This window comes from Chelonia mydas, chromosome 1, assembly GCF_015237465.2.
Source record: "Chelonia mydas isolate rCheMyd1 chromosome 1, rCheMyd1.pri.v2, whole genome shotgun sequence".
NCBI classification, from domain to species: domain Eukaryota; kingdom Metazoa; phylum Chordata; order Testudines; family Cheloniidae; genus Chelonia; species Chelonia mydas.
In genome coordinates, this window is record NC_057849.1 from 155674327 (window position 1) to 155691262 (window position 16936).

The 16936-nt window shown below is 40.9% G+C and overlaps 1 protein-coding gene across 5 annotated transcripts in view; it reads left to right on the plus strand.

Annotated features, from left to right (window-relative positions):
• The window catches only part of C2CD2 (C2 calcium dependent domain containing 2), a 54909-nt gene extending 39081 nt beyond the window's left edge, over positions 1–15828 (plus strand). For all 5 annotated transcript variants that reach the window (XM_037903573.2, XM_043538186.1, XM_043538185.1 and 2 more), the window contains 3 exons: positions 3357–3484; positions 4717–5029; positions 10747–15828. In XM_037903573.2, coding sequence (XP_037759501.1) covers positions 3357–3484; positions 4717–5029; positions 10747–10973 — 668 coding nt within the window. In that variant the 3' untranslated portion in view covers positions 10974–15828. The remainder of the gene's footprint in view (positions 1–3356; positions 3485–4716; positions 5030–10746) is intronic.
• The last annotated feature ends 1108 nt before the right edge of the window (positions 15829–16936 follow it).

Consider the following 16936-nt stretch of genomic DNA (forward strand, 5'->3'; position numbering starts at 1 on the left):
GTGCATAAACCATTTCCAGAGAGTAGTTATCATTGGTTCACAGTCAAGCTTGAAGAGCATATCGATTGGGGTCTCGCAAGCTATGTTCCCTCTGAGCTGCGTGGTCGTGTGGCAGTCCAGGAGTGAATTGGGTGCCACGCACTTGATTAGCAGAACCACACATGGCAGTGTGTGTTCAGGTGCCCCTCCATACTGTTCTGCAGCCGCGTTGCTCCTTCCCCCAGCTGCTCCTGGGACCCTCCTGCTTGCTATGCAGAACTGGGGAGGGTGGGAGAAGGAGAGGCACTGATGTCAGGGTGTCCACCTCCCCCCGGCCCATTTAGGCCATCCCCACAGAGCAGGGGAGAGGGGACAGGGCATAGGAGCAGTAGAGCTGCTGGCAGCTGCTGTGGTCTGAGCCTTCTAGTGAGTGCCTTAAAGAGACAGTGTACGTGTACGTACACACACACACACACACACACACTCTCTCTCTCTCTCTCTCGCTTTCACACTTACCTCCCAACACATACTTTTGTTGTTGTTACTTCTTGGTACTTCCTGAAATGTGCACATATTCTCTGTAATTTTATTCTTTTAGTTTTTTGACTGGTCTGTGCATTTCATAACTTTATTTCTCTCATGCTTAAATTTAATTATTTGAGTAGTAGTGAGTTCTAAAATGCCTAACCTGTCCTGGCTGGAGTAATTATCCCTATGGTAACTTTAAAAAAAAAAAAAAATTATACCTAGGTTTTTTTGTTTCCACTGGTGGCACACATCCGCACATTACCTTGATATTGGTGCACATAACAAAATTCATTCCACACGTGGATGGAGAAAATAGAGGGAACATTGCCCGCAGGGATCAGTTCTGGGCAGTTCTGTTCAAGATCATCATCAATGATTTTGATAATGGCATAGGAGTACACTTTTATAAAGTTTGCAGATGATATCAAGCTGGGAGTGGTTGCAAGTGCTTTGGAGAATAGGATTAAAATTCAAAATGATCTGGACAAACTGGAGAAATGGTCTGAAGTAAATAAGATGAAATTCAATAAGGACAAATGCAAAGTACTCCACTTAGGAAGGAACAATCAGTTGCACACATACAAAATGGGGAACGACTGCTTTGGAAGGAGAACTGCAGAAAAGGATCTAGGGGTCAGAGTGGATCACAAGCTAAATGAGTGAACAATGTAACACTGTTGCAAATAAAGCAAACATCATTCTGGGATGTATTAGCAGGAGTCTTGTAAGCAAGACATGAGAAGTAATTCTTCCACTCTATTCCACGCTGATTAGGCCTCAACTAGAGTATTGTGTCCAGTTCTGGGAGCCACATTTCAGGAAAGATGTGGACAAATTGGAGAAAGTCCAGAAAAGAGCAAAGAAATGATTAAATGTCTAGAAAACATTGAAAAAATTGGATTTGTTTAGTGTGGAGAATAGAAGACAGAAGGGACATAAGTTTTCAAGTACATAAACGGTTGTTACAAGGAGGAGGGAGAAAAATTGTTCTCCTTAACTGCTGGAGATAGGACAAGAAGCAATGGGCTTAAATTGCAGTAAGGACGGTTTAGGTTGGACATTAGGAAAAGCTTCCTAATTGTCAGGATGGTTAAGCACTGGAATAGATTGCCTCAGGAGGTTGTGGAATCTCCATCACTGGAGATTTTTGAGACCAGGTTACGCAAACACCTGTTAGGGATGGTCTAGATCAGGGGACCTCAAACTGTGGGGCGCTCTCTCCCCTCCCCCCCAGGGGGGCATGGAGGAACCTTTGGGGGAGGGGGGCTGGGCTAGCTCCCACAGGGGGTGGTGAGGGAGCACAGCCAAGCCCTGCTCTGTCCCCGCTGCAGCCTTGGCCCCTGTCAAGGCTCATTCCCCACTCTGGCACTTCGAGTACAGAAGGTGGGGGCCGGCAAGGATTCTAAAAATTAATACTTTCCGCTCCAGGCTTGTATTAAACTCCCAAGGTTACAGCTTTTCTCTGACCTTGGGATTGGTAGATGCTGCTACCACTCAAGTGCAGAACCCCTTTGAGAGCCCAGGAAGGCGCACTTGGGAATTACTTCCTGTGGGGGTACCCTCAAACCCTTTCAACCCCACCCCCCCCGCCCCGGGAAGAGCTGAGGGGGGGGGAGGGGCAAGGGAAATCAGCTGTTCCACCAGCTAATTAAACAATGTGTACACCAACCTCTTAAGACACAGAAATCCAATTCTGCCCTTAAAGGTAAATTTTATTTTATTTTTTTTAAAAATGAAGGAAGTACATCTGGTAATTCAGGCTATTGCTAGATCTTAAAAGAGCACTACAAGTATTAAGCACCAAGAATAGCTTTCTTGAGGTCCAGCTTAAAGGTTACCAGCAAAACAAAAGCACTTGGGGTTAGCACAGGAATCCACAAGCCATAAAGAAATAAAAGGGATAAACCTAATTGCGTCTTCCTAGACATTTCCTGATCTACTTACATATCTGGGTTTTTAAATGAGTACTTTCTAGATATGATACTGATGATTTTTTTTCATACCTGGCCCAAGCTTCTTACAGGATAGCTGCTGCCCTGTCCACCTCTCCACTGGAGAACAACCACAGACAGATAAAAGGGGAGTCGTTTTTCAATTTTAAAATGTTCTAGCCTTCCCATTCGCTCTTTTGGCCAGGTGCCCACTCACTGCCTTTTACCTATGCATAGCAGTGAGACTTTACGGGTAGAGCAATTAGAGAACAGCTACTTAACAGGATTTTATAGCTACTAGCTGGCTGGGTGTCCATAAAAGGGAGCTACCTTCTCCCCCCCCCCCCCCGCCTTCATTTATCACAGCCCCCGACTGCAGCCCAACCGTGGCTTCCACTCCTGACCCCAGCCTTGGCCCCTGGCTGTGGCTCCGTTCCTGGCCCCAAATCTGCCCTCAGCCTTGGCCTCCTTACCCTGTCCGTGTCCTGTCCCTGGCTCAAGTGGGGGTGGGGGCGGGGCAACTGTGAAAAGTTTGGGGACCACTGAGCAGGTAATACTTAGTCCTGCCATGAGCTCAGGGGACTGGACTAGATGACCCATCAAGGTCCCTTCCAGTTCTATGATTCTATTATTCTATGCCCAGAGAGACTCTGAAGCTTCATGTACAATCTTGGAAGAGTGAATGATATACCTATTCCAGGATACACAGGAAGGATGTGGGCATGGAATGGAAACTAATAGTAAAATGATCATTTGGCTTATACTTGGTTCATGTGGTGTTTAGTTCCATGATTTCTGTAGATCTGTATATTTTTGTGTTTAAAATTCAAGCTGTCTTCCTTTTCCTCCTCTTATGCTTTGCTCAGCACTTAAACCCTTGCATACTTTTTATCTTAAAGCACTTTCCTTTCTTTTCAGAGCTGCTGGTGTTGAATGGCACTGATCCAGTTGCTGAAGCAGCCATTCGACAGTTAAGTGAGTCTGCAAAGCAGAAGCTGAAATCTCCAAGAAAGAAAAGCACCATTATCATATCAGGAGTGTCCAAGGTAGAGTTCAAAATCACACATGTATTTAATGTGCGACACTGAAGAGACGCTTTGCTTTGCTGAGTATGATACTTGAACACGCACTCTACTCTCTCCCATTTGACAGTTTTTGCAGAAGCTGGGTTTTATATCCTTGTTGCTTCAGAAATTAAGTGTTGCAAGTTAAGCCTAAAAGCAGAGAGTTAATCAGACACAATTTAGCCAGATGACTAACTTTACTAGATAGAGGCTGTTATCTTGGGAGGTGGAGCTGTGGTTGGAGTTGGGGAAGACCTGTCCAGACTCAGCAGCCTGGTGAAAATTCCAGCTGCGAGTCCAAGAGATGGTGTTGGAATTCCTACCAAGCTATAGTCCCTAGACAGGGCATGGGGGCTTAATCTTTCAGACCGAGCTCCCTGTAAAAGAGGTCGTGTTTTTTTGTTGTTGTTGTTGTTTTGTTCTTTTTAAAGCCCCACTACTCTCTCTGGCTGCTGGAAAAGAAAAGAAGCTTTTTGTCTCTTTATGTTCCCTATCCTCATATAGCCACCTGGCTGCTCTCCCCCAACCCCCATCTTGTTCATTCTCCCTACCGAATAGCTCCAAGGCCTCTGCTGCTTCTCACTTTTCCAAGCTGCCGGGCAGTGAAATTTTACTGCTGTTTTGTCATTTTTTCACAGCTACTTGAAGGATTCTGAGGAGAAGCAGTGCAAGCTGACATGACCCTTGTCTGTCTGCACTGTGCTGCGTTGGTGTGAAAGCTGGGAGCAGCAGCATTGAAACTGTCTGCAAAATGGGGATGATGGCACTACATAGACTTGCATTTAGCAGACTTTCATAAAGGTTCCTTTGCCACCATAAGGTCCTAAAACCTTGTTTTTTTTTTCTTTCTTTCTCTTTAACCAAAGCTTAGATTTTTCTGGAAGTTGATACCTTTTTAGTTCCTTCCACACAGATGCTTACTTGCAAAGGAAGGTCTTCTACTGACCAGTAGTGATTACTGCAGTGGATTTTTTTTTAATTTTTTTTTTTTTTTAAATCAAGCCCAAATCATTTTGTTAAAGCCAAATTTGATTTAGCTCTGTGCTCTAAGAAAAGGAGCAAAGAGAATATGCAATAATGTGGATTTCTGGCAGTATCTGGGCAATGCAGACAGGGTGCAAAGAATGAATAAAACCCTTGTGGTGGAGATTGGTTTGTCCAGCAAATAGTGTCTTTTATTTTTTTTTATTTTTTTGTCTCTTTCACTGTGGCAGACCTCCTTATCTCAGGACAGTGAAGCTGCACTGATGATGGACTATGCAGCAGCCATGGATGACTCATGTAAAGAGGCGGCTCCTTCCATGGTGGGGGAGTCTACCACAGAAGTCCCCTCCAATAAAAAACTACCACTATCTGCTTCGGAAATGCTACCTGCAACTGACCTAGAGGAAAATAGCCATAATGTGTGGGACTTGGATAACAGCAGCCAACAATGGAACAGCAATGCAATTTTAGACCAGGACTGTGAAGAGATGACCGGGAGTTCATTAAGTGTCTCGGAATCTGGGAGTGTGAAAAAATCTAAAGGTATATGAGCTCTCTTGACACTTGCCTAGTATTGTATCGAAGTAGTCGATTTCTATAGCTGAACTTCAGTGTCTTTGTCAAGCAGTACTATCAGGTGATTCTTTTCTATTCTTACTTTCTTTTCCCCTCTTAAACTTCCAAGTGGATTTGGTGCTGGTAAAAAATGCCTGACTGATAACCCTGAAGAATTAAATCCTCTAGCTAACCACAAAAAATACAGTACAGGCTTCCCCACACTGTGCCCCTCCATCACGGTATGGAAAGACTTGTTCCAGGAGAGAGAGGGTAAATTGCTCCAAATTCATTCAGTCATCTGGCTTCTGAGGCGATCAGTGACCAAACTGCAAATCCACTGATGCAAATTCTTTCTGGTAAATTAAGATCAATAGTGAGGGCCCAAATAAAGAGAGAAAACCAGTACAAATCCACAATCCCCTCCACCATCCCCTCTGTGCACAATCCCTCCCCTTCCCCCTCCCCTCCCCACAAAAGGAGATTTGTGTCTCTGATTAACTTTTTACTCTTTGTGCATATTAAACTACCCATTGAACAGTTTGTCCCTCTCCCCTCTTGCCTCTTTCAGTAATACAAGTGTTTACAAAAGAGAGTGACACACAGGATGTGATTGTTTTCTTTAAATAAGGGACAAATTGTTTTGTTATCACAACTGATACTTGCCTGAATGTGTCTGCAGGCTGCAAATGACCTGGGCATGTCTTGTGGCTCATTAGATTTTCTTCCCCCCTGTCCTCAAACTAACTTTGGAGACAAATTTGAGTCTCACTTCTTCTGTTCTTTGGCTGGTGGGATTTTGAACCTGAAAGAAACCAGCTGGGAACACTCTGTTCAATGGACTCCACTCACCAACTTGCCTGTTACTAGTGTAGGAGAGAGGCAAGTCTAAAGGCCACTGTCCAGTAGCTGCCAAAGTTCTTATGTATGCCATCCCCCTCAAGACCTCTTCTGCCTTTTTTTTTTTTTTTAAATGGCCTTCATGAATAGTACTGAAAACCCCACCACAAAATTTTTATCTCTCGTGCTTTAAATTCATAATCTCTGTCGTAAAATATACCGTGGATCTTTACGTGCTGAGGTTTCTCCCATTCTGTCATGATTTTTCCCATCTTGTCTTTCCTGGCAGTCACTTATTGTTAGCAACTTACCTGAAGCTGTCGAGGTAAATGAGCAGTTTGGCAAATGTGTCCATAAGCTGGCCATTAAGAAGTGCATTATAGTTTTTGCCTGTGCTTAACTGTCCCATATTTTGAGACCTGAATATTAGGAAATATGTGATTCCAGGGTGGCACTGTCACTAAGCCTCTGGACTCATTTCAAAATTTACCTTGGAAAACAGTCTTGTATTTGAGTAGCTGTTTGGGTGGGGTGGCTGTTAAAAATGCAGTTACATTAAAAACAGACTCTATTCTTTCTCTGTACAAGCTGACTGCTCAGACTTAAATGCTACTCTCTCTCTTCTATCTTTAAAATAATTGTGTTCACCATCTCCTAACTCTTCAGTAGAAACAGTCTGAGTTCATGATGCAATACAAGAGTGCAAAAAAAACACAATACATCCGGTGTCCGATTCTTACATATTGTGAGGATGTTTGTGTCACACTCCACAAATAGCACAATGTTGTTCTACGCAAAAGCCTGTCCAAAAAAAGGATATTCACAGTCTAACTGTGGGGCTCTTGTATGTAGTGTTCTCTGACAGCATCGTGGCTTTTGTGAAGTAAGATAGGAATATTTCCTCCTTCCCTCATCAGCTCCCCGCTAAGTTACGCTAGTACAAGATGTTTGTTTAAAAACTCACATCTGCATTCGTTTTGCAGGGGTAGCGTTTGCCAAATGTTCTACTTAACAAAAAAAAATCCTTCAAGTACAATGTTAATGGTTCACAATTTGTACTGTCTTTCATTATTATTTTTGCTCTTGCATGTGTTGCTTTTTACATCTTATTACCTTTCTGACTTCATCTTTCTTACTCATGCCTTTTGTAAACTTAAGAGGACTACTATGCCAACCTGAATTAATTGCCTACACAGTAAGTTATTTTTGTTTTACTTTTATTAAAGAAAATGTAGCTTTACCGAGAGACACTTATTGCAAAAGTGAAGCAAAACTTTCGTTGTTTTCTCACCTGTTATCCTCTTCCCTGTGTCAGGGTTGGGTTTTTTCCCTCTCTCCGCAATGCCTTCGTTTATGTAGAGAGTTCTTAGCAGCTTAGTCTGTAGTAGCAAGTCATTCTAATTGTAGGTGTGGTACCGTTACAAATAATTGAATTGGGGCGGGGAAGATTCCCCTCTCCTCTGTCCAGATTGAAGATAACGGATTGGGGAAACTTGGATAATTCCTGCAATTTTCCTGACATCTTGCAGTATTTCTATGGCATCCATCCGTGTAGTAACTAGGAGCCTACCAAAGACATGCATGTACAAACTACAGATGATTACATAGCCATACATGAATAGTGTGTGTGTGTGTGTGTGTGTGTTACAAATTGTTTATGGGTTTCTTACGCGTTCCTAACAATCCTCAATTATTTGAGCTGTAATATCTTTATATTTAAAATATTGCAATATTGTTTCAAAAACCGTACTATTCATTACATACATAGTGCACGTTTGTTTGCCTTTATGGAGCCAAGCAAAAAATTAAGACTTGAACGTGACTTGAACTCCTTCAGAGTGCTTGCTAAGGATTCTACGTGCCCCACTCCCTTTCTCTTGCCAGAAATAACAAAAGGATTGCATGAGAATACACGCTGATTTTGTATTTGCTTTCACCTGTTTCCAGTCACTTGTCCTTCCATCCTACTGCCTAGCTAACCTGGCTGTTTCACCAGCAGCTCCTCCTGAAAGAAAGATATTCCTGCTTCCAGAAGTGTAGATTGAACATTAAAGTATAAGCCTTACCAGAGTGAAAGCAGAGGCATGTATTAAATAACTATATTGCACTTCCTAAATGAAAGCTGCTTTTGTGAAATAGAGAAGACTGCGAGAAGGAGGGGCTTTAGTCCGAAGCCATGAATAGTGTGGAGACATGGGATAGGAAACTCGTTAATTAAAAAAAAAAAAGTACTTAAATACAATTCTTCAATAATCAATTTGAGTGGGAGTGGGGAACAATGTTGTACAGGACAACTATTCTGGTATTAACTGTAAGGATATTGCACTGAATTTCATTAGGGTTTATCTTTATATGATGCATTTGACAGGAGATGCCATTGACAATAATGGTAGCCATATCCAATTTCCAGGACAGTATAATGTAAAAAGTTTCCCCGTCTGCCTTGGTTTCTGTATTCATAGGTAATGACAACAAAGCAAAGCGAATGGCATCAAGATGGTGATGGGTGCCAATAAAAGAACCTAGCTAGACTCATTAGATTAGATAGTGGTGTGGATACAAGCTATTGTGAAGGTACAGCACTGGCAAGTCAATAATGGAGACCACATTTTGTTCTCTTGTACTAGTGTGAGCTCCAGAGAGGAAGATCATGACTACTTGAGGCTCACTGTTTGGGGTCCTAAGCTGCACTCCCCTCCAAGTTCTTCATTTTCACTGCCAATTTCCAATCTGCATGAACCCTCTAGAGGAGACGAAAATGCCACCACCCCACTGTACGCAAAACCAAGTTGTCATTTTAAATCTGTATTGCTAGACCATCCTTTTAATACCAATGTAGGCTGACCTCTCCTCTTAACTTCAGGGTTTTGTATCAGTCACTGACTAATTCCATGCTTCTGCCTCACAGTTAAGGCTATGTGCACGCACAAAACAGGATCACATACAGAAGAGAGAATTCTTAAAAGTGGGGGACTGCTGGCTCCCAAAAGCAATCCATTTTCTTACAGAAAGAAAAGATTACTGATGACTTGTGTTGCATATGCAAATTTATTGAAGAGAGACAGGCTGTAGTTGGCATGACCGCATAACACATGACACAGTTGCCTTTTCATGCATTAATCAATGACATGAAAAATACTTTTAGTAATACAATCCTGGAGTATTAATTTATTACATAACTACTTATGTCTGTTCATTTTAAAAACCCTGTTTGGGGAATTTTGAAGAGTTTGGCGGCTAAATTCTAACAAGTTTGTCTGAGCATGTGCAAACTGAGATTTTTTCAAAGATTTATTACTAGTCCAAATTTGGGCTTTTTTTTCCCTCACGGAAACAGCAAATGGCACATCCTTGACAGCAGGCTCCCTGCCAAATGCGAAGGCACTAGAGTGTCTCAGACACTTGCAAGAATGTTTGTTTTGCCCATGTTAAAAACAATGTATGTTTTCCTAGCCTCATTTTCTGAAACAGCTGAATCCTTTCTGCTGAAATTTTAAAAATGAAGGCATTTAGCCTGAGGCAGACACCTGCTGGAAATTTGCCATGCCCAGTCAGCTAAAGTTACGCAAAGTTATAAGCACCTGACAACAGGTCCTTATAATGGCAAGTGTTGGGCAACTTAATTGTAGGTGGCACTACCAGCTCCATCTGTAATACACACTGACTTGTACAGGCACATGGTAGGTAGTGCTCTTAATAAATTAGCGTTTCACAGATGCCAATGGAGATCCTGAACTTGGAATTTAAATGCCAACTTCATCTTGTGCATAAACTAGCTGTATACACTCTTCCCCCCCAGCTTCCTTGATGTTTCAGCAGCAATCCATGCTCTAGATATCTGGGGGGAGGAGGGCAGAGTGTGTGTGTGTGTATTTCTGAACATGTCATCCCATTCATTGCATATCTCTTCCCCCCATACTGCATGCGTACTTCCTAGTGTATTGGAAGGATTAAATCCACCTGAATGAGATGTGAGAACTCGAAGATCCTGGAATGTTGTTGCAGCCCACAGTGAATGCTATGCATGTGTCATGGGCTTTAAGAGAGCAACTGAAACTAAGCAAATGGAAGGGAAGAGAAGTCTACAGTACTCGTGGATTGGCCCTGAAAAGTTGGAGAATTCAAAGGATCTCCAATATTAACAAATTCTCATCTGTACCTTGTTCTGTAACAGCACCTCTGTCCTTTTCAACCACGCTCTTTTTTTCGAGGACTGAAGGAAAACTGACGTTCTCTTTAGTGCTCCTCTTAACGATAACAGTGAACGCCTACATTGCTTTAGATAATATTTTCTTCCTTGGCTTTTCTATTACCTGTAAGTGTCTGTGCATAGATAGAGATCTCTAATTGCTGTAGGTCCCCATGAATCTGAGTGATTAGGTTAGAATGAAAAGTGCTATTTCCATGGTGTTGAGGGGAAGTAAAAAAAAATTTAAAAAAATACACACACTTTCACTAACTTAAGAGGCTAGACTTTCCCAAGATTGTTCCATTTTGGGGCAGAGGGAGGATATGTCTGAATGTTGCTGGAAATACAGTAGCATACAATGTAGATGCATTCTGTCGTGAGCATCTAGTTGACAGCACAGATTGTGTACAGGCAAACTTAACTTATTGTGACTAGCTACAAAACAGAACTTGGATAGAGCATTGATGTTATCTAACCTAGAGAACTTTCATAATATTCTTGCTCCAGTACAGAACATTCTTGGTTTCCTAGTTTGTCTTTCACACTAAGTATTTCAGAGGGCATAACTTAAAATTGATGATTATTTTTTAATAGAATGTTAAAAACAAAATAAAATGGTGATCCATCAGGAAAAGTGTATTTGTATCTAAATTCTCCATCTCGTTCACCTCTGTAGGTGGAATTTTGAAAAAAAGTGCAAAGCTGTTTTTCCGACGGCGGCATCATCAGAAGGATCCAGGAATGAGCCAGTCACACAATGACCTTGTTTACCTGCAGCAGCCAACGTCTGATGAAACACGAAGGAAGGGAGCAACGCTAACACGCATCCTTCACAAGAAAATTCTTTCTAAGAACAAAAGCAAGAATAAGCTGAATTGCACTTCCATGGAGCCATGTGTATAAAACCTAATGCTCTCTCAATGATACTTGCACATCAATTGATCAGCTGTTTACAAAACCATAGTAGAAGATGTAAACACAGTTCACAAATGCAGTGGTTCTGGAATAAGCAGACAAAGCTTGGCTTCTATTTTTCCAAAACACTTTTTTTTTTTAAAGCCTTTAAGCAAGAAGAATCCCGTCCTCACCAGCCTACCCCTAAGCATAAATAGTGTTGATTGTATGATGACAGCATGTTCCCCGCCTCCCCACCCCAATCCAAGTTGTCACTCTGCATTCAATCCTGATTTGCAGAAGGTTTGAATCTACCATTCCTAGTGATGATATTTTTATTTTGGGGGGGATGGGGGTAGAGAAGATGGGTCGTACTGTAGAAGTGGTGTGACTGGGGAGGCTCACCTTTTTTTAAGTTTAGAATATTAAATCTAGTTTACATTTAACTTCTAGACAACATGACTTCTTGGTTTCTAGATAGATGACTGGACTACTGTAAAGAGGTAATGTACCACTGTGGTTTTTGCTTCTGTAATATGAAACAATAGTAGCAATGCAGATCTCAACTTGGGTTTCTAGACAGGCTGAAAGTGGAAGCCGAGAGACCCTGATCTAGTTCCTGTTATAATTTGGAAACTGCTTTGTTTCTGGAAAAGGAAATTAAATGTTGATTAAGACATCCTGCTGTAATAACTGCTAAATCAGTGTAGATAGACATTTACCTTTGATATCAGCCATAATGATGATTATGCAAATACGTATCCTAGAATATTTAATTCTGTGCATATATTATGCTAAAAACCCTTTTTTTTTCTAGGTTTACTTTGTTCCCACTTGCAAACAAAGTATTTAAAAGGTCTTACTGTTACTTTTATTTCCCCACTATATGAGAAGCTAAAAGTGCTAATGCAACAGTTATGTTGGGGACTCTACTCCCTTATCTACAGTACTTTGTAGACCAGTATACTAGCAATCGTATCAAAAGCAAAGTTAGGAGCAATACGTTTTGTGTAGATCACATTTAATCCTACTTAGATTTGTATTAGTTCATGGTCTGATTTGCCAGTTACCAGTAGCCTGGAAAACAGAATTTTTGAAAAGTCTCTCTCCCCTCCTTCAGTTACAAGTTTACAAGTTTTGTCCTATGGTAAGGGAGTTTTTTTGGTTTGTTTGGGTTTTTTGTGTGTTTAAAATATATTGCAGTTGGCTCCTTTCTTTAAAATCTGATAAAAGAAAAATTATAGTTCTCACTTAGTTAAACTGTCTAAGAAGAGGGGAATAAAACTTCAATATCTATATGCATTTTACAGATAACATATTTTTTCTCATATATGCCTGTTTACACATTCCTTTGCCATATATGCATTCCCTGTTGAGAACATAGCACCCAATCCTGCTGTCTTTACCCAGGCAAACACTCGCGTTGCACCAATATCACCATGAATCTAAACTGATGTAATTCCGTTGAAGTAAACAGAGTTGTGCCTGCTTCTGTCACTAGTGAATTTGGCCCAAAGACTTCAATAAGACATTTGACTGAGTAAGGATGGCAGCATTGTGCCTTAGCCTTAAAGTTATAGTTTCCAAAAATGGAAACTGTGGAATAATTGAACTAAGAGCTTTCAATACTTTTGGTAGGCTCCAGATTCCTTAGCAAAGATGTACTGAAGGGTATAAAACTGGGGTGGGGGAATCTTCAGCAAAAAATCAAATATCCAAAGAAATGAACCACCAAATGCTTTTAACTGAGCCTCTAGTTCCAAATACATTTTATTTGGCCTAGTAATAGCACTGTGGCAGTACTGTCATGCATACCATTTTGCAAAAAATATGTACTGTCAACAGTCTTGCTGTTTTTGTTGTTATAAATACCTGCAGGCATTTTTAAACACTATTTTAAAAAAATCTTAAGTTTGTTGCAGTTGCAGTTTTTTGTAATATAACTATGCAACACTCTACAGCTTTTGTGGGTTTTTTGTTTTGCATTGTCTTTTTTAAATCCGAAATCATTATGGCTTTGGGATTAGGTTAGAATCCTACTTTCACATATTTGAAACTGTTTCTCCTTTTTTACTAACTTGCAAAAAACCGAGGTTAGGATTCCATATCTACTGTACAACAGCTGATGCCATCAGCACTAAAAGGCTGAGGCTGCACTCCTTTGGTGCACGCACAATTCCCCTTGATTTCGTTAGGTGTTGGCATGTAATGGTAGGTAAAAGAGAGATCCCTGCCCTATTTAAAGTTTTTGAACTGGTCTACACTACAGACTTATATTGGTATAACTATATTGCTCGGGTTTAAAAATCCACACCTTTGAGCAATGTAGTTATACCACCCTACCTCCTGCCCCCCATGGGAGGCAGATTAATTATGCTGGTGGGAGAGCTCTCTCCTGTCAGTTTAGAGTGTCTTTATTTAAAGCACTACAGTGACACAACTCAGTGCTGCATCGATGCAGCGTTTTAAGTGTAAACTTGCCCTTAGTGATGCTGTTTGCTGAAAGGAGGAAAAACAAAATTAAACCCTAAATGTCGTGGCCTTTCTAAACTAAAGTTTTCCTAAGGTGCATATCACCATAGTATACAAGAACCTAGGAAGTGCAGGATTAGGCCCTGATGAGTGAAAAGAATCACTGATTGTGAACAAAACATTTGACACTAAATATGTAAAGTCTGTTAAATTACTGAGTTGGGATTTTTGTGTATAAAACCTTGTGTGGTTCATCTTTTAAATTGGTGTGAAGGATTACATTCATCTTGGCAGAATGCAAGCAGGAGGCTCTCTCCTCCACCCCCAGTAGACCAGTAACTCTTGATTTTTATGGAAGTCTTGGATGACTGCCAAAATTTGAGTTTTGGTGGTGGGGAACTAAGGTGGAGACTAGTGTAGCCTATTCTCAAGATGGAGGGGACAAAGACATTTGGGATAAAAGGGGGTCTTAATTTTTGTTAATAAATTAAAAGCTTCTCAGTGGGCCCCTCCAAAATAGCCCTGTTCAGATGGATAGTGACTTAAGATTTGCCGCATGTGGCTAGGTCATTTTCCCCTCTTCTAGAAATCACTGTAGATAGCATTGAGAGCATGTTAGCCATAGTCATTAGTTGTGAGCCCAAACTGACAGTTCAAATCCTCAGTATTTCAAATGTTCAAAATCATGATCCAGACCCCTCAAAATTATGAGATTAAAAATAAATGTGAGGGGGTTATCTGCCCTCTGGTTTCTGAGCCTTTAGGGTGAACTTAGTCATGTTTTTCAAGCTTTCTTCTGCAACCATGAGGGCTAGGAACTTACTCTTATTTTTAAATGAAAGCTGAGATTCCCATGTAATTTTGTTTCCAGGCACTGGGCTTTAAATAAAATCTCATATTGGAAAGCTCACCGTTAAAATTGCAAGAGCTAGCAACACTCAATCCTGTGGGAATAGATGGGCACATACCAGTAGTTCACCTACAGCCTGCTCCCATTTAAGTGAACATGAGTTTTGCCACAGAGTTCAGCAAGATGGGGGACGGCACTTAACATTAACACTGGGTCCAATCCTCTCAGGTGCTAAATGCTTCCTGCCACGATCTGTGAAGAATATCAGTGGGCACTGGGGCAGCACTGCACCTTGCAACATCAGATCCAGCATGGTTCCCTAACTTTGGGGAAGGGCAGGGGTTGTAATTTACAGACACACACACCTTAATGATTTTAGTAGTTCAGCATTTGAGAAGGAATATCCCATCACGCATCAAAACCTTTGCATTATGTTTTCGTTTTCTCTCTCTCTCTCATATAATCTCAAAGCTGTATTGTGGAAATAATTCATGAAATTTTTTGTGGTGTGTTTTTAATTCTTATTTATCCGTGCATTCTGTAAGCCAAAGAAAGTATACAGGGGTTGGTTTATTTGTTTTTTTCCCCCATGTGTTTTCTCTTTATTGTTATGTAAAATTTGCAGAAGGAAACAGTGAAACTAACTATACTTTGTGCATTTGACAGCACTTCAACTCCCCACCCTCACTCCAAATAGTCCCTTTCAGTTCTAGTGATCCCTTAGATGTTAGAGCAATAGTACTATGGGGTTTGAGGGGTAGAGGAGGAATCATATAAATGTGACTTCTTTTTTTTTTATTGATTGTGTCTCATTGAATATAAAACCGAAAGTTAAGATATGTGCGAGCAGGGTATCATAAAAAACCCAAGTACACCATAACATAGGATTAAATGATTGCTTGAAGGGAACAGAGCCTATTAGTACAGTCCATATTTACATGTAGCTGCCCTACTGGAAAAGCTATGATGTAAAGAGCAGAGTTGTTGTTTTAAACTGCTTTTAGCAACCAATGGCCTCACATTTACTCCTTGACATCCACATTGACTGCAGTGAGACGATTCATGTACTTAAAGTAAGGCATGTGCTTAAGTACCTGGCTGAATCAGGGCCTTAATGATAAATAAACTCTGAATACATTCAGTTAATCTTCCTACCATTCAGTTAAGGGTGAGCGATGTATTACTCAGGACAGCTATACTGCTGTTGTGCAAGCTACTAGCGAGCTGCAAAAGTAGCTGGCGTATATGGAACTGGTTATCTTGCCAATCTTGTTATTTAACATCCCTATATAAAAAGTGTAGTTGTTTACCAAGGGTGTAATATGCTCGCATATTCCAAACAGGGTGAAACATTTACTCTTAGCACTCAGCTGTGATAACTTTTTTATAATTTGTACACTAAAATAACTTGGTGTAATTAAGAGGACTGTGCTGTACAGATTTATTAGACTATCACTAATAAGCATGAAAAGAGGATGTCTTCTTTTTTTAAAAAGAAAGAACTACTGCTGTACATAAAACAATAAACACCGATTGTCTCTGTGTAGTATCCTGTCATATATGCCTCGGTCTTCCAGGTGTACCATATTGCTTGTCTGCTCATCTGCATTAATAACAAGACTCCATGTTTTCAGGGCCTCTTTACCTGTTTTCTTTTAGCAGCAAGCTCCTCCTAGCTGTGCCTGACCCTGTGTTGCTCCGTTCTTATTGTGCCTGAGCCCATCTAGGAAGGATCCCTTGCTGTGCTATTGGGATGCATTCTAAAACTGTGCTGGGAGGCAGCCTATTGGAGGGGACTGAGGGACAAATGAATAATTTGAGCCTAAGATTTGATGTTTGCATTGTTTGTCCGGGTTTATGAACATGCCCAGCTCTTAATGGACAATTTGTTATATCCCAAAGCCAACTATCACTTCACCACTTTTTGTCAGAAAAGGTCCTTTAGCAGAACAGAATGTCCAGATGTCATCTTGTGTGGAATCCTACAAAAGTAGGGCTTGGCAGATAATGTAGGCCAGCTCCCTGCACTGAGGCAGGATTCTGTATATGTAGTAGTAGAGCAGTATTGGATGTCAAGACGCAGTGGTGTTTAGATGAACTGAATGGAGCTGTTTGCCTAAAGGATACTGAGTGTTCTATGTGTGTTAATTTTTATTTGTGTGTGGAGGGGGAAAAAAAAATCCTGGAATTTTTCAATGTTCATTTTCCAAACATTAAAAGTGGGATGAAATTGAGGTTTTAAAAAATAGAAAAATGGGGGGGGGGGGGAACACATTCATAATATACACATTTTACTACAGTATAATTGAAACATTTTTTATGTACAAAGATATTTTTGTCTCACTTGACGCAAATAGTTTTTCCAGAGATCCTGATTTGCGTACACTTACATAATTTTCTTCAAAGCATCCTCACTCCTGTTGAGCCTCTTGCTGTCCTGGAGGTAGTCCAACCTTGAAAATAAGCACCCTGTGTCAAGACACCCAGGGGCTACACTCAGAGTTCACCATGTCACTTTGCTGAAAGGGGAAGTGTGTCTAGATTGTTCCAAAAAGCCAGCGCATCCAGTTTCACATCAGGGTTAAGCATGTTCCGGTAAGTCAGTACTGGGTTTACAATGGTGCCATGGAGCCAGGCCCATACTCAGAAG